Raw genomic sequence first — 21,614 nt, 5'->3', positions numbered from 1 at the left:
TAATGGTTCAACCATATCCCAGAACCATAACCATTACCTTAACCATTCAGAATGAATGACTAAACTTAATGGTTCAACCATATCCCAGAACCATAACCATTCAGAATGAATGACTAAACTTAATGGTTCAACCATATCCCAAACCATAACCATTCAGAATGAGTGACTAAACTTAATGGTTCAACCATATCCCAAACCATAACCATTCAGAATGAGTGACTAAACTTAATGGTTTAACCATATCCCAAACCATAACAATTCAGAATGAGTGACTAAACTTAATGGTTCAACCATATCCCAAACCATAACCATTCAGAATGAGTGACTAAACTTAATGGTTCAACCATATCCCAAACCATAACCATTCAGAATGAGTGACTAAACTTAATGGTTTAACCATATCCCAAACCATAACCATTCAGAATGAGTGACTAAACTTAATGGTTCAACCATATCCCAAACCATAACAATTCAGAATGAGTGATTCAATTTGAAGAGCGGGCTGCCTTTTTAAAGCAACAAATCCATTTAAATTGTGGCATCGATATGAGTCAGAAACAGTTATTGCAGTGTTAAAATGAACTACAAAGTGTAAATAGGATGTTGGTCATCAAGTCATTCTTGTTTTAAAAAACAGAGTTTGGTGATCCTTCTCTATCCAATATATTACACAGTGAGACAGACCTGCTCAGCAGCTCCGACTGTTTACGTAAAACAACAAGTCGCAAATATTTTTACTTTAGAAATACTGTACCTTAGATGTAAAATTGCGCAACTAACACATGAAATGGCAAAAATGACTAAATTAATTACAGATTTCTTAGATTCCTCCTGGGGATTTTGAGGAAGTGAAATAGGCTTCAACATCTACAGTGTCTCATGAGGGTAAAACATTACGGGGGACAAAATATCATTAACCAAACACGGAATCGGTCTGGAAACACACCTCCAAGACTTGTTTTTCAAATGGGCAACAGAAAAACACGTGCCAATTGGCGCGTTCAGCGGCTCTTTTAACCAACCCTGTCCAAAAACCTTGAACCTTGACCTCATAAACTTGACATTTGGAGCAACAGAACAATGCTGAGCAGGAGTCATCCCAGGGTGTCAGAAACGCAATGAAATTTAACCTTTGGAGGAACTTCGAAATGTGACGTTTGGAGAAACGTGGATAAACGTCTAATTCTACAGTGAGATAGTGAAAGCTTGTTGGCCTGGCCACAGGTCCACACCACAGTAACACAGGTACACACTAAAACATCCTCACTAACACAGGTACACACTAACACAGGTCGACACCACAGTAACACAGGTACACACCACAGTAACACAGGTCCACACCACAGTAACACAGGTCCACTCTAACACAGGTCCACTCTAACACAGGTCCACTCTAACACAGGTCCACTCTAACACAGGTCCACAGTAACACAGGTCCACTCTAACACAGGTCCACTCTAACACAGGTCCACTCTAACACAGGTCCACTCTAACACAGGTCCACACTAACACAGGTCCACACCACAGTAACACAGGTACACACTAACACAGCCTCACTAACACAGGTCCACACCACAGTAACACAGGTACACACCACAGTAACACAGGTCCACACTAACACAGGTCCACTCTAACACAGGTCCACACTAACACAGGTCCACTAACACAGGTCCACACTAACACAGGTCCACTCTAACACAGGTCCACACTAACACAGGTCCACTAACACAGGTCCACACTAACACAGGTCCACTAAAACAGGTCCACTCTAACACAGGTCCACTCTAACACAGGTCCACTCTAACACAGGTCCACTAACACAGGTCCACTAACACAGGTACACACTAACACAGGTCCACTCTAACACAGGTCCACTCTAACACAGGTCCGCACTAACACAGGTCCACTAACACAGGTCCACTCTAACACAGGTCCACACTAACACAGGTCCACTAACACAGGTCCACACTAACACAGGTCCACTCTAACACAGGTCCGCACTAACACAGGTCCACTAACACAGGTCCACTAACACAGGTCCACTAAAACAGGTCCACTCTAACACAGGTCCACTCTAACACAGGTCCACTCTAACACAGGTCCACTCTAACACAGGTCCACTCTAACACAGGTCCACTAACACAGGTCCACACTAACACAGGTCCACTCTAACACAGGTCCACTAACACAGGTCCACTAACACAGGTCCACTAACACAGGTCCACTCTAACACAGGTCCGCACTAACACAGGTCCGCACTAACACAGGTCCGCACTAACACAGGTCCGCACTAACACAGGTCCGCACTAACACAGGTCCGCACTAACACAGGTCCGCACTAACACAGGTCCGCACTAACACAGGTCCGCACTAACACAGGTCCGCACTAACACAGGTCCGCACTAACACAGGTCCGCACTAACACAGGTCCGCACTAACACAGGTCCGCACTAACACAGGTCCGCACTAACACAGGTCCACTAACACAGGTCCACTAACACAGGTCCACTAACACAGGTCCACTAACACAGGTCCACTAACACAGGTCCACTAACACAGGTCCACTCTAACACAGGTCCGCACTAACACAGGTCCACTCTAACACAGGTCCACTCTAACACAGGTCCACTAACACAGGTCCACTAACACAGGTCCACTAACACAGGTCCACTCTAACACAGGTCCACTCTAACACAGGTCCACACTAACACAGGTCCCCCCTCCCTCCCTCCCCCTCCTTCCTTTCTCCCCCCCTCTCCCCCCTCCCCTCCTTCCTTCCCATCTTCCAGTTGTTACATGGAGACAGAGGACAGCTGCGTGTCAACTGGCAGCCTATTCCCTATACATTCGGCCTATGGGCACTAGTCTAAAATAATGCACTATAAAGTGAATAGGGAAGTCATTTGGGATGCTGATTAAGCCTCACATTGGGGACAGATTGATTAAAAAATGTGTTTAATACAGTAATGCACAGTTACTGTACTAACATTGTCAGCACACACACACACCCTACTCCAGGGAATTGACAGATGGCCATTAGTAGTAATTGGTAGAACTGACTGAATGAAGTAATAGAATAAGCAGCATAGACGGGAGTCAGGGGGAAGCAGGAGAGAAAGGAGGTAGGGAGAGAGTCAGGGGGAGAGCAGCATAGACGGGAGTCAGGGGGAAGCAGGAGAGAAAGGGATGGAGACAGGGGAGAAAGGAGGTAGGGAGAGAGTACGAGAGACAGGAGAGAAAGGGATGGAGACAGGGGAGAAAGGAGGTAGGGAGAGAGTACGAGAGACAGGAGAGAAAGGGATGGAGACAGGGGAGAAAGGAGGTAGGGAGAGAGTACGAGAGACAGGAGCGAAAGGGATGGAGACAGGGGAGAAAGGAGGTAGGGAGGGAGTACGAGAGACAGGAGCGAAAGGGATGGAGGTAGGGGAGAAAGGAGGAAGGGAGGGAGTACGAGAGACAGGAGAGAAAGGGATGGAGACAGGGGAGAAAGGAGGTAGGGAGGGAGTACGAGAGACAGGAGCGAAAGGGATGGAGACAGGGGAGAAAGGAGGAAGGGAGGGAGTACGAGAGACAGGAGAGAAAGGGATGGAGACAGGGGAGAAAGGAGGTAGGGAGAGAGTCTGGGGAGAACAGGAGAGAAAGGAGGAAGGGAGAGAGTACGAGAGACAGGAGAGAAAGGGATGGAGACAGGGGAGAAAGGAGGTAGGGAGGGAGTACGAGAGACAGGAGAGAAAGGGATGGAGGCAGGGGAGAAAGGAGGTAGGGAGGGAGTACGAGAGACAGGAGCGAAAGGGATGGAGACAGGGGAGAAAGGAGGTAGGGAGAGAGTCTGGGGAGAACAGGAGAGAAAGGAGGAAGGGAGAGAGTACGAGAGACAGGAGAGAAAGGGATGGAGACGGGAGAAAGGAGGTAGGGAGGGAGTACGAGAGACAGGAGCGAAAGGGATGGAGACAGGGGAGAAAGGAGGTAGGGAGGGAGTACGAGAGACAGGAGCGAAAGGGATGGAGACAGGGGAGAAAGGAGGTAGGGAGGGAGTACGAGAGACAGGAGCGAAAGGGATGGAGACAGGGGAGAAAGGAGGTAGGGAGAGAGTACGAGAGACAGGAGAGAAAGGGATGGAGACAGGGGAGAAAGGAGGTAGGGAGGGAGTACGAGAGACAGGAGCGAAAGGGATGGAGACAGGGGAGAAAGGAGGTAGGGAGGGAGTACGAGAGACAGGAGCGAAAGGGATGGAGACAGGGGAGAAAGGAGGTAGGGAGAGAGTACGAGAGACAGGAGAGAAAGGGATGGAGGTAGGGAAGAAAGGAGGTAGGGAGAGAGTACGAGAGACAGGAGAGAAAGGGATGGAGGTAGGGAAGAAAGGAGGTAGGGAGGGAGTCTGGGGAGAACAGGAGAGAAAGGAGGAAGGGAGAGAGTACGAGAGACAGGAGAGAAAGGGATGGAGACAGGGGAGAAAGGAGGTAGGGAGAGAGTACGAGAGACAGGAGAGAAAGGGATGGAGACAGGGGAGAAAGGAGGAAGGGAGAGAGTACGAGAGACAGGAGAGAAAGGGATGGAGACAGGGGAGAAAGGAGGTAGGGAGAGAGTACGAGAGACAGGAGAGACAGGGATGGAGACAGGGGAGAAAGGAGGTAGGGAGGGAGTACGAGAGACAGGAGCGAAAGGGATGGAGACAGGGGAGAAAGGAGGTAGGGAGGGAGTACGAGAGACAGGAGCGAAAGGGATGGAGACAGGGGAGAAAGGAGGTAGGGAGGGAGTACGAGAGACAGGAGAGAAAGGGATGGAGACAGGGGAGAAAGGAGGTAGGGAGGGAGTACGAGAGACAGGAGCGAAAGGGATGGAGACAGGGGAGAAGGGGGGGTCAGCGGAGGAGCCGGAGAGGTAGATAGATTACCAGCATTTGCTATCTCCCTCACACACACATCCCTCACAGCCAGATCTCACAGCATTATCAGACTTGGACGTTGAGCAAGCCAACATTTGTTTGCGAAAGCTTTGCACATTTGAGCGGAAAGGACATGCAAATGCAGTTCACATGAGCATTTCATATCTTTAGGGCAACATAGGCTGGGTCATGCCAGGGATTGTCTGTTGTGCTTGCGTGTGTGTGTGAGTGATATTCGGTGTGTGAACGACGTGGCGAGCAGCAGAGGCCTCGAGCAGAACAGAAACAAGATTCACTCTTAGGGCGTCTTGATTTCACAAGCACATATTATAATTCACCCTGATATTTAAAACCATAAAGACAAAATTGACACAGACTGTATCTGTTAAAGAGTATAATTAATAGTGAATGTGTTTATGAAGGGGGGGGCTTGCCTTGCAGAAAGTAAACATGTGTTCAACCCTTCAAAGAAAATAGGACAACCTATTAAAAGGGAAATTTAAACCAATTTCACAGCTGGTTACAGCCTGGGTGGTCATTGTCATAGGACATTTCCATAACAATGAAGTTTCACTTACTACAAACTGTAGAAGGTCTTGGAAACTGTTCTCATTACAAAAAACAATACAAAAGTGATTCATATAACAAAAAAGTGCCTACCAGTGAATAAGCAGTACGGTATCAAAACACCACGGTCAAACGTAGACATCACAAGCATAGCTTCACAGTAAAGTGTCATAGCTTCACAGTGTCATAGCTTCACAGTAAAGTGTCATAGCTTCACAGTAAAGTGTCATAGCTTCACAGTGTCATAGCTTCACAGTAAAGTGTCATAGCTTCACAGTAAAGTGTCATAGCTTCACAGTAAAGTGTCATAGCTTCACAGTAGAGTGTCATAGCTTCACAGTAAAGTGTCATAGCTTCACAGTAAAGTGTCATAGCTTCACAGTAAAGTGTCATAGCTTCACAATAAAATGTCATAGCTTCACAATAAAGTGTCATAGCTTCACAGTAAAGTGTCATAGCTTCACAGTAAAGTGTCATAGCTTCACAGTAAAGTGTCATAGCTTCACAGTAGAGTGTCATAGCTTCACAGTAAAGTGTCATAGCTTCACAGTAAAGTGTCATAGCTTCACAGTAAAGTGTCATAGCTTCACAGTAGAGTGTCATAGCTTCACAGTAAAGTGTCATAGCTTCACAGTAGAGTGTCATAGCTTCACAGTAAAGTGTCATAGCTTCACAGTAAAGTGTCATAGCTTCACAGTAAAGTGTCATAGCTTCACAGTAAAGTGTCATAGCTTCACAATAAAGTGTCATAGCTTCACAATAAAGTATCATAGCTTCACAATAAAGTGTCATAGCGTCACAATAAAGTGTCATAGCTTCACAGTAAAGTGCCATAGCTTCACAGTAAAGTGTCATAGCTTCACAGTAAAGTGTCATAGCTTCACAATAAAATGTCATAGCTTCACAATAAAGTGTCATAGCTTCACAATAAAGTGTCATAGCTTCACAATAAAGCGTCATAGCGTCACAATAAAGTGTCATAGCTTCACAATAAAGTGTCATAGCTTCACAATAAAGTGTCATAGCTTCACAATAAAGTGTCATAGCTTCACAATAAAGTGTCATAGCTTCACAGTCCAGGATCTTCTCCCCTCATCCAGATTCTAATACAGAGCCTCATAGAACCACCCCTCTTCTTTTTCTAGAGGGGCCAAGGCTCCCTTCTCTCTCCTCTGTAGGCTACATCTGCTCTCTGGTCCTCTGGGCAGCCTGCCCTCCTTCCAGACTGCTCTACCCCAGTGTTGGTGCCCTCTACTGGGTCAGTACTTCACTGTGTAGCCTGACGGCGATCCAGTGCTCTGTCATGTAGAGCCCTGCTGCTCCTGTACCAGCTCGCTGCAGAGGGGAACAAAGAGAACACAACCAAACAATTATGTTAGCATTCATTCTTACAAGAACCAATATACATTGATATATTCAACATGCCTCGAGGAAGGAGAACAAGAACCAATCTACATGAACATATTCAACATTCCACTCAAGTATTCGACTATTAGCTGACCAGGATCTTTATTGGCAGTATAAATGAGCATTGGATCAAGACTGGAAGGCTTTATCTCTCTCCAAGAGGATGGTTGGTCATTTCCTCCCCTCTACTTCAACAACAGCCATCTATCTGACTGTACTAGGAAGGGCTGAAGAACAGCTCGTTTAAAATCACCACCCACCGCTAAGAAAAACTAGCTTCGTGACATAGTTCTGATGTTATTGTCACTTGAAATTTTTACTGCTAGTAGCCCTTTCCTGCAGGTTCAATTTCCTGTCACAATCCCCCAGGGCTCCATGGTTACTGTCCTGTCACATTCCCCCAGGGCTCCATGGTTACTGTGCTGTCACAATCCCCCAGGGCTCCATGGTTACTGTCCTGTCACAACCCCCCAGGGCTCCATGGTTACTATCCTGTCACAACGCTCCATGGTTACTATCCTGTCACAACGCTCCATGGTTACTGTCCTGTCACAAACCCCCAGAGCTCCATGGTTACGGTCCTGTTACAACCCCTCAGGGCTCCATGGTTACGTTCCTGTCACAACACTCCATGGTTACTATCCTGTCACAACACTCCATGGTTACTGTCCTGTCACAACCCCCCAGGGCTCCATGGTTACTGTCCTGTCACAATCCCCCAGGGCTCCATGGTTACTGTGCTGTCACAATCCCCCAGGGCTCCATGGTTACTGTCCTGTCACAACCCCCCAGGGCTCCATGGTTACTATCCTGTCAACGCTCCATGGTTACTATCCTGTCACAACGCTCCATGGTTACTGTCCTGTCACAAACCCCCAGAGCTCCATGGTTACGGTCCTGTCACAACCTCACAACTCTAGAATCTGTACATTCTCATTAGTCCTGTTCCCAAGGTAACTGCTGACACCAACTGAGCATACTCACTGACTGGGACAGGCTACTGGAGAACAGCTATTGGGGAAAGGGTCTATGAAAAAGCAGGTCTGCGTCCCAAATGGCCCCATTTTCCCTTTATATTGCACTACATAGGGAATAGGGTGGGACGCAGATCAAGTCCTGTTATCACTGCAGCATGATCCTTGGCTCTCCAGGGTGGTGCTACAAAATGTACCAAAAGCCCCAACTAAAGTACAAGTGTAACACGCTAACTTGGCTGTGAAGGCTTGGAACCTAACCTCCACAAGAGCCTTATAAAAGAGAGACTTACAGGTTCAGACAGCACCCAGGGTTCCGGACAGCGCCCAGTGTTGCGGACAGCGCCCAGTGTTGCGGACAGCGCCCAGGGTTCCGGACAGCGCCCAGGGTTCCGGACAGCGCCCAGGGTTCCGGACAGCGCCCAGGGTTCCGGACAGCGCCCAGGGTTCCGGACAGCGCCCAGTGTTGCGGACAGCGCCCAGGGTTCCGGACAGCGCCCAGGGTTCCGGACAGCGCCCAGGGTTCCGGACAGCGCCCAGTGTTGCGGACAGCGCCCAGTGTTGCGGACAGCGCCCAGTGTTGCGGACAGCGCCCAGTGTTACGGACAGCGCCCAGGGTTGCGGACAGCGCCCAGGGTTGCGGACAGCGCCCAGGGTTCCGGACAGCGCCCAGGGTTCCGGACAGCGCCCAGGGTTCCGGAGAGCGCCCAGGGTTCCGGACAGCGCCCAGGGTTGCGGACAGCGCCCAGTGTTGCGGACAGCGCCCAGTGTTGCGGACAGCGCCCAGGGTTGCGGACAGCGCCCAGTGTTGCGGACAGCGCCCAGTGTTGCGGACAGCGCCCAGGGTTCCGGACAGCGCCCAGGGTTCCGGACAGCGCCCAGGGTTCCGGACAGCGCCCAGTGTTGCGGACAGCGCCCAGGGTTCCGGACAGCGCCCAGGGTTCCGGACAGCGCCCAGGGTTCCGGACAGCGCCCAGGGTTCCGGACAGCGCCCAGGGTTCCGGACAGCGCCCAGTGTTCCGGACAGCGCCCAGTGTTCCGGACAGCGCCCAGGGTTCCGGACAGCGCCCAGGGTTCCGGACAGCGCCCAGTGTTGCGGACAGCGCCCAGGGTTCCGGACAGCGCCCAGTGTTCCGGACAGCGCCCAGGGTTCCGGAGAGCGCCCAGGGTTCCGGACAGCGCCCAGGGTTCCGGACAGCGCCCAGGGTTCCGGACAGCGCCCAGGGTTCCGGACAGCGCCCAGTGTTCCGGACAGCGCCCAGTGTTCCGGACAGCGCCCAGGGTTCTAGAAGTAACATGTGTATTGGTTTATCAGTCACACACACTCAGTATCAGGACATCTGACATTATGGCTATAAATCTGGACCTGTATTCATAGTGTCTCAGAGCAGGAGTGCTGATCTAGGATCAGGTCCTTCCTGTCCATATTACTTAAGTATTCAGACCCTTCGCTATGAGACTCAAAATGGAGCTCAGGTTCATCCTGTTTCCATTGATCATCCTTGAGATGTTTCTACAACTTGATCGGAGTCCACCTGTGGTAAATTCAATTGATTGGACATGATTTGGAAAGGCACACACCTGTCTATATTAGGTCCCACAGTTGACAGTGCATGTCAGAGCAAAAACCAAGACATGAGGTCGAAGGACTTGTCTGTAGAGCTCCGAGACAGGATTGTGTCGAGGCACAGATCTGGGGAAGGATACCAAAACATTTCTGCAGCATCGAAGACCCCAAGAACACAATGGCCTCAATCATTCTTAAAAAGGAAGAAGTTTGGATCTACCAAGACCCTTTCTAGAGCTTGCTGCCCAGCCAAACTCACCAATCAGCGGAGAAGGGCTTTGGTCAGGGAGGTGACCAAGAACCCGATGGTCACTTTGAGCAAAATACAGAGAGCTCCTTGATGAAAACCCGCTCCAGAGCACTCAAAACCTCAGACTGGGGGCGAAGGTTCACCTTCCAACAGGACAACAACACAGGAGTGGCTTCAGGACAAGTCTGAATGTTCTTGTGTGACCCCGCCAGAGGCCGGACTTGAACCTGTCCAAACATCTCTGGAGAGACCTGAAAATAGCTGTACGGCGGCGCTCCCCATCCAACTTCACAGAGCTTGAGAGGATCTGCAGAGAAGAATGAGAGAAACTCACCAAATACAGGTGTGCCAAGCTTGTAGCATCATACCCAAGAAGAATTGATGCTGTATCATTAACAAAGGTGCTTCAACAAAGTACTGAGTAAAACATCTCTGTTTTAGGGTCTGAATACTTATGTTTTTTTATGTCTCAAAAACAGTTTTTTGCGTTGTCATTACGGGGTATTGTTTGTAGATTGAGGGAACAAAACAATTTGATCAATTTTAGAATAAGGCTTTAACATAACAAAATTTGGAAAAAGTCAAGGTCTGAATACTTTCCAAATGCATTGTAGGAGCATCGTTATATCTCAGAGCTGTTTCCCAAAACCAGTTTTATGCACTTGAAAACACTTGCGATCTAATGCCTGCCTCAGATCCCTCGTAGATCAGCAAAGTACGTCGTCAGATGCTTCTTCTCCACGTCACTTTATTTCTTAAAAGTCTAAGTCGTTGGGGGGTTTCTAGATATTTGTATTTATTTATTTTACCTTTATTTAACTAGAAAAGTCTGTTAAGAACAAATTCCTATTTTCAATGACGGCCTAGGAACAGTGGGTTAACTGACTGTTCAGGGGCAGAACGACAGATTTGTACCTTGTCAGCTCGGGGGTTTGAACTCGCAACCTTCCGGTCACTAGTCCAATGCTCTAACCACTAGGCTACCCTGCCGTCCCTACACTCTAACCACTAGGCTACCCTGCCGTCCCTACACTCTAACCACTAGGCTACCCTGCCGTCCCTACACTCTAACCACTAGGCTACCCTGCCGTCCCTACACTCTAACCACTAGGCTACCCTGCCGTCCCTACACTCTAACCACTAGGCTACCCTGCCGTCCCTACACTCTAACCACTAGGCTACCCTGCCGTCCCTACACTCTAACCACTAGGCTACCCTGCCGTCCCTACACTCTAACCACTAGGCTACCCTGCCGTCCCTACACTCTAACCACTAGGCTACCTGCCGTCCCTACTCTAACCACTAGGCTACCCTGCCGTCCCTACACTCTAACCACTAGGCTACCTGCCGTCCCTACTCTAACCACTAGGCTACCCTGCCGTCCCTACACTCTAACCACTAGGCTACCCTGCCGTCCCTACACTCTAACCACTAGGCTACCTGCCGCCCTACACTCTACCCCCTAGGCTACCTGCCGTCCCTACACTCTAACCACTAGGCTACCTGCCGTCCCTACTCTAACCACTAGGCTACCTGCCGACCCTACACTCTAACCACTAGGCTACCTGCCGCCCCTACACTCTAACCACTAGGCTACCTGCCGTCCCTACACTCTAACCACTAGGCTACCTGCCGTCCCTACTCTAACCACTAGGCTACCTGCCGTCCCTACTCTAACCACTAGGCTACCCTGCCGTCCCTACACTCTAACCACTAGGCTACCCTGCCGTCCCTACACTCTAACCACTAGGCTACCTGCCGCCCCTACACTCTAACCACTAGGCTACCTGCCGTCCCTACACTCTAACCACTAGGCTACCTGCCGTCCCTACTCTAACCACTAGGCTACCTGCCGTCCCTACACTCTAACCACTAGGCTACCCTGCCGTCCCTACACTCTAACCACTCGGCTACCTGCCCCCCCTACACTCTAACCACTAGGCTACCTGCCGTCCCTACACTCTAACCACTAGGCTACCTGCCGTCCCTACTCTAACCACTAGGCTACCTGCCGACCCTACACTCTAACCACTAGGCTACCTGCCGCCCCTACACTCTAACCACTAGGCTACCTGCCGTCCCTACACTCTAACCACTAGGCTACCTGCCGTCCCTACTCTAACCACTAGGCTACCTGCCGTCCCTACTCTAACCACTAGGCTACCCTGCCGTCCCTACACTCTAACCACTAGGCTACCCTGCCGTCCCTACACTCTAACCACTAGGCTACCTGCCGCCCCTACACTCTAACCACTAGGCTACCTGCCGTCCCTACACTCTAACCACTAGGCTACCTGCCGTCCCTACTCTAACCACTAGGCTACCTGCCGTCCCTACACTCTAACCACTAGGCTACCTGCCGCCCCTACACTCTAACCACTAGGCTACCTGCCGTCCCTACTCTAACCACTAGGCTACCCTGCCGTCCCTACACTCTAACCACTAGGCTACCTGCCGTCCCTACACTCTAACCACTAGGCTACCTGCCGTCCCTACTCTAACCACTAGGCTACCCTGCCGTCCCTACACTCTAACCACTAGGCTACCCTGCCGTCCCTAAACTCTAACCACTAGGCTACCTGCCGCCCCTACACTCTAACCACTAGGCTACCTGCCGTCCCTACTCTAACCACTAGGCTACCCTGCCGTCCCTACACTCTAACCACTAGGCTACCCTGCCGCCCCGATAGGTATTATGACTCATATGTATGACCATAAAACATAGCAGTCAAACAGGGAAATGGTTCCAATAGTTTCTCCACCATTCATTTTTCCCATAGATGATTTTAGAAACACTTAAAATATGGGCTGTGTTTCGCGTAGGCTTACTCTGGCGTGACATTTTGATAACCATGTAAAAACTCTCTCGGACAAGGAGACCTAGGCCTTACATAGAAATAAATGTTATGTTCAATCAGTTGAGTTCTATTTTTCTACTTGTAGGCTACCATCTGAAAATTGCAAACTTAAATTCCATCGATATTGAGAAACCAGACACTGGCAACATAGGTTGACAAAACCCCTTAGCCGAAACAAATGCCTACCTGAGGTATGTATGGCATCATCTCTCCAGTAAGCCGACCTCTGATTGGTTCTCTCGCTCTCCAGTAAGCCACCCTCTGATTGGTCCATGACTGACTAATAGTTGGACCTGAGGTGAAGAGACACACTAAATCCATAACCAATAGGAAACCACTAGTGGACAGTTCAGTTAAAATCATGCAAAATGGACAGAGTAGTTGTAGTCATGCAACTCAAGCTTTAGTCCATTACGTTCTACAAAATATGTAAAACGTGTTAGAGTATATGCAATGTTTACACAAATATCGCAAAGAAAAAAGTAGCAGCAGATCAACTGGTTCAGAAGATATTGATAAAGATTCGGCTTTGCAGATTTTCATTTTTAGCAAGAGTTGCATTATTAACACTGTTGTAGGATATTTTGTTAGTACACAGAACATTTATTTTAGTAAATCTACAACTACAATAATATTGGAAGTTACGTTACTTTAGATTTGTTGTTGTTGTTGTTGACATGACTAGAATTCTTCTTTTACTAAATTGCACGCAATTTACCAGCATCTTAATTCAATGTATAAACACACTATCAAAAATGACACATTTAGGGTTAAGGTTACCTTTATAGTGGAACGATTACAGTTTAAACCATCCTCTCCTCTGCCATTACTCTCTTTCCTAAAGAAGCCACTGCGTCGGCCACTACACATGACATGAACATAGAGGTCAAACCCTGAAACCTAGGACTTCAAATGGTCGGAGTCCAGTTAATTTATTAACAAGAGTCTAGCAATGCATTTCTCATTACCGTCTACGACCACAGGTAAGATGGATTGAAAAAGTCTTTATACATACCCAAGGCACTCAATGCTTTAGAGCTTTAAAACACATTAGGAAGCTATCCAGGTTATTTTAGAGCTCTTACCTCTGGCTCCTTTTTAAAAAGTATAGAAAGAGAGAGAAAGAATAAGTTGTGTTGCTTTTTAAATAAATAAATCAAGACATCATTTAGTATACGTTAAGGGCTTCAGATTACAATACAAATCATTTAAATTTAAAAAGAAAAAAAGTGTTTTTTTGTAGAGAGATACAAATAACAACACCTCTAACTACCAGGTTGTTAAAGGATATTTAAAAATAGTCAAGAAATAAACCAAATTACGGAAGTTTCATAGAAAAAACAAACTAAATCTTTATTGACAAACTGCTACAAAACATCTTCTGGGAAGATGTAGTAGTACCTATTTAGACAAGCCTTACACATAGAGCATAATGCATTTTTAATGGAGAGGGTACATATACCAGTGGCAGAATAGTGGACACGTACAGTTTGGACGTTTTTTTTAAAAAGTATGTACAAAGACACCAGATTAATGAACTGCAGGATCCCTTCTCTGTATAAAGAGAAAACCCATGTGGAGATTTTTGTCCCAATCCTTCATTGCGTCATTTTTTACATGCAGTTCATAGACTCAGATTCAACCAATAAGATCCTGTAGTAACACGTGTTGTTTTCTCTCTATCATCTAAGGCCATATTCTACTTCTAAGAAGTATGTACTTAAAAATGTACTTAAAACGTTGAACAATTTTAATAAACAAATGAAGTATGTGAGGACAGTCCATCTCAACAGTGGTTATTAGGCCTATATTTCAAAACTCTAATGTACAATGACAAAATATCATTTATATAATCCCTGCTGCCTAAATCTAAATTGACAACTTTTAATTAAAAGACTATTTAAAACAAATGGGAATTATAAATCAAGAATGAATAGATCGCTGCTACAAATTCCATTAACATTTGTTTGTTTTTACTGTTTCGTTTGACTTGATTTGATGTTTTTTTGTTTGGTCTATATTACATAACTGAAACAGCGTTGAATTCTTTTACTTCGCTATATTAAAACAGAATTTTGAAATGTAGCCTAAATGGGAATCTGCAACTGTCCCTTAACAAAGTATTTTTTTTAACAAAATAATTAAAAATGTTTGTCTTAAGATGCTAAAAAGTGGATAAGCAGTCTCCAACTCCACTCGAAATGAGTTTAAATCCAAAAGGTAAAAAAAAAAAAAAAAAAAGTTTACGGTCGACAATGCAAAAAAAAGCCAAGGGAGAGATAGGGTCAGAGAAAAACAGTAACTAAAACTTCAAACTAAAATACAGTTATATTCTCTAACCCATCTAAAAAAAATGCTTTAGGGTTGCTCTGAATGAAATATCAAACCAGCTTCAATCAGTCAAGATCCTCATTTTCTGTTTGTAAAAGTCCATCGTAGTAGAAAACAAAAACAAAAACGGACAATTACTTTTTCCGAGGCTTGCTTAGAGCGAGAGCTGCCGTGGTAGACAGGTTGGTTGGTTGTCAGGGCAACTCGTTAGCGTTGGTCGCTAGGCGCTGTCATGGTGAGTTCAGTATTGTCTATAGGGGTGTTCTCGGTAAGGGCCCTTAGCCGCTCTGGAAGGTGGGGCCTTCCCCACCGGTGCCGCTCTCTGGGCTCCGTTCCAGTCATCCTGGGCTACAGAACCAGACAGAACAGAGAGACAAAAACAGAAATGTCATTACAACAAAGAACTTGGCTGTCACGTAGACATCTCCAACTAAAACACGATTTCCTTCCGTTTCCCAAGCGCACTTCAACAAGGATGTATTGAACACGTTTCTGTTGTCGGCATTATGCATGAAATGTACCGACTACAGAACCATACCAAATGTTGGCACATGCTGAGAGCATATAATCGAGCGAGAAAACAGATTTCCCTCTCCATAAAGGGTGAGAGGTTCAGCTTGAGAGTGGAGTAGTTATGTCTTACCGTAGGGTTCATATGCCTCCTGTACCTCTCCATGTCCGTAGTCGTAGTACTCTGGCTCTCTAAGAGAAAACAGAGGAGAAAGAACATTTCAAATAGCAGCACACCAAGCTAGCAGGCTAAACAAGCTAACCAGGTAGGTTGCTAACTAGCTCATCAAGCTAACCAGGTAGGTCGCTAACTAGCGCATCAAGCTAACCAGGTAGGTCGCTAACTAGCTTATACAGCTAACCAGAAACACAAGCTAGGCAGCAAACCAAGCAAACCAGCTGTCATCTTTGAGTTACATTTCATTCATAAAATCACTTAATATGTAAATAGAATAGCTTTAATAACAGATGTTAGCCAAGCGATAACCTAGTCACAGTTAGCTGAAACAGCAGCCCATATCTTCCTCCGATTAACACGTAGACTCAGGGTAGGAAAGTTAATCCATTGTGAACTCAAATTTATTTCAGTCCCTACAGTCCCCATAACTCAATAATCCAGTTTGTAAGTAGGGTAAGTGCAACCGTGAAGAGCAAGGAGGTGCGAGAGCAAGACCATGCGCGAGTGTGTATGCACTAGTGTGTGTGTTGTTTGTTGCCAATAGAGAGAGATGGGTGACTCACGCCTGTGGTTGACTGTAGTAATTGTCGTATGACTCGTACGCTGGCTCTGTGTAGCCCTCATCATAAGCCTAGTGAGAAGGGGAGAGCGAGAGGGAGAGAGAGAGAGAGAGAGAGAAAGAGTGGGAGGGGGGTCAGAAAGAGTAGCAGAGAGAGTAAAAATAAACATAAGGCCTTTATTTGATCCTTGACCTGTGAACTGATGATGATGCAAGATGGCGCGGACAGATGGGGCAGCTCTGCTTCTAGCTCCTAAGCAACTTTGCAGTACATTTTTTATTTATTTGTTATTTCTTACATTATTTGCCCAAGATTTTGTTGTGTTATTACATACAGCCGGAAATAACTTCTGGATATCAGAGTAACTCACCAGCATTACGACCGGGAATACGACTTTCCCCAAATGTGTTCGTACACCCCAGGGCAATTGACCTGATTCCAGAGGCTGATCCAAAACACAGCCGGTGGAGGTATTCGGAGTGGACTTCTAGTCCGACTCAGGAGGCGCGCACACCATCCACCGCTTCCGAGTATATTACTCGCTAATGTTCAGTCTATGGATAATAAAGTAGATGAGCTCAGGGCGCAAATCTCCTTCCAGAGAGACATCAGGGATTGTCAAACAGAAACATGGCTCTCTCTGGATATACTGTCTTTGTCCATACAGCCAGCTAGGTTCTCAGTATATCTCACAGACAGAAATAAAGAACTCTCTGGGAAGAACAAAGGCGGGGATGTATGTTTCATGATTAACCACTCATGGTGTGATTGTGATAACATACAGAAACTCATTTTCATTTTGTTCACCCGACCTAGAATACCTCACAGTCAAATGCAGACCGTATTACCTCCCAAGAGAATTCTCTTTGGTTATAGTCACAGTATATGTATATTCCCCCTCAAGCCGATACCATGACGGCCCTCAGAGAACTTCACTGGAAACCACATTTATTGTAGTTGGAGATTTTAACAAAGCAAGTTTGAGGAAAACGCTACCTAAGTTCTACCAACACATTGACTGTAGTACGCCCACTGCTACTCCAACTTCGGGGATGCAAAAAGGACCTCCCCACCCTCTCTTCAGCAAATCTGATCACAACTTACTGTTGCTCCTCGCTTCCTGTAGGCAGAAACTCAAAACAACAAGTACCCGTGCTCAGGACTATTCAACGCTTCAAGATGGTTTTGAGCAAGCGGACTGGGATATGTTCCGGTCTAGCCTCTGAAAATAACAGACAAATACATGGATACGGTGACTGAGTTTAATCAGGAATTGTATAGGAGATTATACCAACTGTGACTATTAAAACCTACCCTAACCAGAAACTGTGAATTGTTGGCAGAATTTGCGCAAAACTGAAAGCTCGAACCACCGCATTTAATCATGGTAAGGCGACTGGGAATATGGCCAAATACAAACAGTGTAGTTATTCCCTCCGTAAGGCAATCCAACAGGCAAAACGTCAGTATAGAGACAAAGTAGACGTGCAATTCAACGGCTCAAACACGAAACGTATGTGGAAGGTTTACAGACAATCACGGATTACAAAGGGAAAACCAGCCATGTCGCAGACACAGACTTCTTGCTTCCGGACGAGCTAAACACCTTCTTCTCTCGCTTTGAGGATAACACAGTGCCACCGACCCGGCCCGCTACCAAGAAGTATGGGCTCTCCATCCCCGTGGCCAACGTGAGTAAGACATTTAAGCGTGTTAACCCTTGCAAGGCTGCCGGCCCAGACGGTATCCCTAGCCACGTCCTCAGAGCATGCGCAGACCAGCTGGCTGGAGTGTTTACGGACATTTTCAATCTCTCCTAAGACCAGTATGCTGTCCCCACATGCTTTCAAGATGGCCACAATTGTTCCTGTACCCATGAAAGCAAAGGTAAATTAACTAAATGACTATCACCCCGTAGCACTCACTTCTGTCATCATGAAGTTCTTTCAGAGGCTAGTTAAGGATCATATCACCTCCACCTTACCTGAAACACTCAACCCACTTCAATTTGCTTACCGCCCCAATAGATCCACAGACGATGCAATCGCCATCACACTGCGCTATCCCATCTGGATAAGAGAAATATCTATGTAAGAATGCTGTTCATTGACCATAGTTCAGCATTCAACAACAGAGGTCCCTCCAAGCTCATCATCGAGCTCAGGGCCCTGGGTCTGAACCCCGCCCTGTGCAACTGAGTCCTGTACTTCCTAACGTGCCACCCCCAGGTGGTGAAGTTAGGAAACAACACCTCCAATTCGCTGATCCTCAACACAGGGGCCCCACAAGGGTGCATGCTCAGCCTCCTCCTGTACTCCCTGTTCACCCATGACTGGCCACGCACACCTCCAACTCAATCATCAAGTTTGCAGATGACACTACAGTAGTAGGCTTGATTGCCAACAGTGACAAGACAGCCTACATAGAGGAGGTGAGGGCTCTGGGATTGTGGTGTCAGGAAAACAACCTCTTACTCAACGTCAACAAAACAAAGGAGATGACCGTGGACTTAGGGAAACAGCAGAGAGAGCGTGCCTACGTCGACGGGACCGTAGTGGAGAAGGCGGAAAGCTTCAAGTTCCTCGGCATACACATCACTGACAAACTGAAATGGTCCACCAACAGACAGTGTGGTGAAGAAGGTGCAACAGCGCCTCTTCAACCTCGGGAGGATGAAGAAATTTGGCTTGGCACCTAAAACCTTAAAAAAATATAGAAGACCATCACGGACAACAACCCCCCGAGCCACTGTCTGTTCACCGCATTATCATCCAGAAGGCGAGGTCAGTACCGGTGCATCAAAGCAGGGACCGAGAGACTGAAAAACAGTTTCTATCTCGAGCCATCAGACAGTTAAATAGCCATCACTACCTGGCTACCACCCGGTTACTCAACCCTGCACCTTAGAGGCTGCGGCTCCATATACAGACTAGAAATCATTGGCCACTTTAATAATTGAACACTAGTCACCTTAATAATGTTTACATATTTGTATATATATGTATATACTGTATTCTATTCTACTGTATTTTAGTCTATGCCACTACGACATTGCTCATCCTTAAATTCCTTAATTCCAATATTTATTTTTAGGTTGTGTGTATTGTTGTGAATTGTTAGATATTACTGTACTGTTGGAGCTAAAAACACAAGCATTTTACTACACACGCAATAACATCTGCTAAACGTGACTGTGACGAATAAAATGTGATTTGAATTCCATTCACCTGTAGAGGAGTTCTAGACTGTAAATTAATTGGCAAAGAAGAACTTCCATTAATCTCTTGGAACTACGCATCCCATCCCGGATCCGGGAGAATTGTCATCAACTACACTAATTAGCATAGTGCAACAGCCAAATAATCTTACTAGAAAATATTAATATTCATGAAATCACAAGTGAAATATAGCGAAACACAGCTTAGCCTTTTGTTAAGGGGTAATCAGTCTGTTAGAGCTGGTTTTACTGCAATGTTGTGTACCTTGAGCAGCCATTACAAAACCTTAACCCAGAGGTACTGAGCTGTCATTACCAAACTGTAACCCAGAGGTACTGAGCTGTCATTACCAAACCTTAACCCAGAGGAGCTGTCATTCCCAAACCTTAACCCAGAGGAGCAGTCAATACCAAACCTTAACCCAGAGGTACTGAGCAGTCAATACCAAACCTTAACCCAGAGGTACTGAGCAGTCAATACCAAACCTTAACCCAGAGGTACTGAGCAGTCATTCCCAAACCTTAACCCAGAGGTACTGAGCAGTCAATACCAAACCTTAACCCAGAGGTACTGAGCAGTCAATACCAAACCTTAACCCAGAGGTACTGAGCAGTCATTACCAAACCTTAACCCAGAGGTACTGAGCAGTCAATACCAAACCTTAACCCAGAGGTACTGAGCAGTCAATACCAAACCTTAACCCAGAGTTACTGAGCAGTCAATACCAAACCTTAACCCAGAGTTACTGAGCAGTCAATACCAAACCTTAACCCAGAGGTACTGAGCAGTCAATACCAAACCTTAACCCAGAGGTACTGAGCAGTCAATACCAAACCTTAACCCAGAGGTACTGAGCAGTCATTCCCAAACCTTAACCCAGAGGTACTGAGCAGTCAATACCAAACCTTAACCCAGAGGTACTGAGCAGTCAATACCAAACCTTAACCCAGAGGTACTGAGCAGTCATTACCAAACCTTAACCCAGAGGTACTGAGCAGTCAATACCAAACCTTAACCCAGAGGTACTGAGCAGTCAATACCAAACCTTAACCCAGAGGTACTGAGCAGTCATTACCAAACCTTAACCCAGAGGTACTGAGCAGTCAATACCAAACCTTAACCCAGAGGTACTGAGCAGTCATTACCAAACCTTAACCCAGAGTTACTGAGCTGTCATTACCAAACCTTAACCCAGAGGTACTGAGCAGTCATTACCAAACCTTAACCCAGAGGTACTGAGCAGTCAATACCAAACCTTAACCCAGAGGTACTGAGCAGTCAATACCAAACCTTAACCCAGAGTTACTGAGCAGTCAATACCAAACCTTAACCCAGAGGTACTGAGCAGTCAATACCAAACCTTAACCCAGAGGTACTGAGCAGTCAATACCAAACCTTAACCCAGAGGTACTGAGCAGTCAATACCAAACCTTAACCCAGAGGTACTGAGCAGTCATTACCAAACCTTAACCCAGAGTTACTGAGCAGTCAATACCAAACCTTAACCCAGAGGTACTGAGCAGTCAATACCAAACCTTAACCCAGAGGTACTGAGCAGTCAATACCAAACCTTAACCCAGAGTTACTGAGCAGTCAATACCAAACCTTAACCCAGAGGTACTGAGCAGTCAATACCAAACCTTAACCCAGAGTTACTGAGCAGTCAATACCAAACCTTAACCCAGAGGTACTGAGCAGTCATTACCAAACCTTAACCCAGAGGTACTGAGCAGTCAATACCAAACCTTAACCCAGAGGTACTGAGCAGTCAATACCAAACCTTAACCCAGAGGTACTGAGCTGTCATTACCAAACCTTAACCCAGAGGTACTGAGCAGTCATTACCAAACCTTAACCCAGAGGTACTGAGCAGTCAATACCAAACCTTAACCCAGAGGTACTGAGCAGTCAATACCAAACCTTAACCCAGAGGTACTGAGCAGTCATTCCCAAACCTTAACCCAGAGGTACTGAGCTGTCATTACCAAACCTTAACCCAGAGGTACTGAGCTGTCATTACCAAACCTTAACCCAGAGGTACTGAGCAGTCATTACCAAACCTTAACCCAGAGGTACTGAGCAGTCAATACCAAACCTTAACCCAGAGGTACTGAGCAGTCATTCCCAAACCTTAACCCAGAGGTACTGAGCTGTCATTACCAAACCTTAACCCAGAGGTACTGAGCTGTCATTACCAAACCTTAACCCAGAGGTACTGAGCAGTCATTACCAAACCTTAACCCAGAGGTACTGAGCAGTCAATACCAAACCTTAACCCAGAGGTACTGAGCAGTCAATACCAAACCTTA

The 21,614-nt window shown here is 46.6% G+C and overlaps 2 protein-coding genes across 5 annotated transcripts in view; both read right to left on the bottom strand.

Moving 5' to 3' along the window:
• Positions 1 to 5,193: 5,193 nt before the first annotated feature.
• On the bottom strand, positions 5,194 to 9,889 carry LOC135549000 (uncharacterized). Its single transcript, XM_064979072.1, has 3 exons — positions 9,794 to 9,889; positions 8,127 to 9,118; positions 5,194 to 6,787 (listed from the first exon to the last, which is right to left on the bottom strand). Exons 1-3 carry the CDS (start codon positions 9,887 to 9,889, stop codon positions 6,754 to 6,756), a joined length of 1,122 nt encoding a protein of 373 aa, XP_064835144.1. The 3' UTR covers positions 5,194 to 6,753.
• Positions 8,932 to 21,614, bottom strand: part of LOC135549504 (KH domain-containing, RNA-binding, signal transduction-associated protein 1-like) — a 31,053-nt gene continuing 18,370 nt past the window's right edge. The window contains exons 7-13 of one of the 4 annotated variants that reach the window (XR_010456981.1): positions 16,091 to 16,158; positions 15,483 to 15,541; positions 14,978 to 15,187; positions 12,695 to 12,801; positions 9,660 to 9,957; positions 9,415 to 9,526; positions 8,935 to 9,118 (exon numbers count right to left, since the gene is read on the bottom strand). Coding sequence is in view for 2 of the 4 variants with exons in the window: in XM_064979517.1 (XP_064835589.1) it covers positions 15,081 to 15,187; positions 15,483 to 15,541; positions 16,091 to 16,158 (234 nt within the window). In the remaining 2 variants the exon portion in view is untranslated. Of the gene's footprint in view, positions 9,119 to 9,414; positions 9,958 to 12,694; positions 12,802 to 13,835; positions 15,188 to 15,482; positions 15,542 to 16,090; positions 16,159 to 21,614 lie in introns of those variants that run through there. The other 3 variants (XR_010456980.1, XM_064979517.1, XM_064979519.1) reach the window with 3 other exon arrangements.

Source organism: Oncorhynchus masou, chromosome 12 (assembly GCF_036934945.1).
Source record: "Oncorhynchus masou masou isolate Uvic2021 chromosome 12, UVic_Omas_1.1, whole genome shotgun sequence".
Taxonomy (NCBI): domain Eukaryota; kingdom Metazoa; phylum Chordata; class Actinopteri; order Salmoniformes; family Salmonidae; genus Oncorhynchus; species Oncorhynchus masou.
The sequence above is the reverse complement of the archived record's forward strand: the minus strand, read 5'-3'. Positions and strand labels throughout refer to the sequence as shown.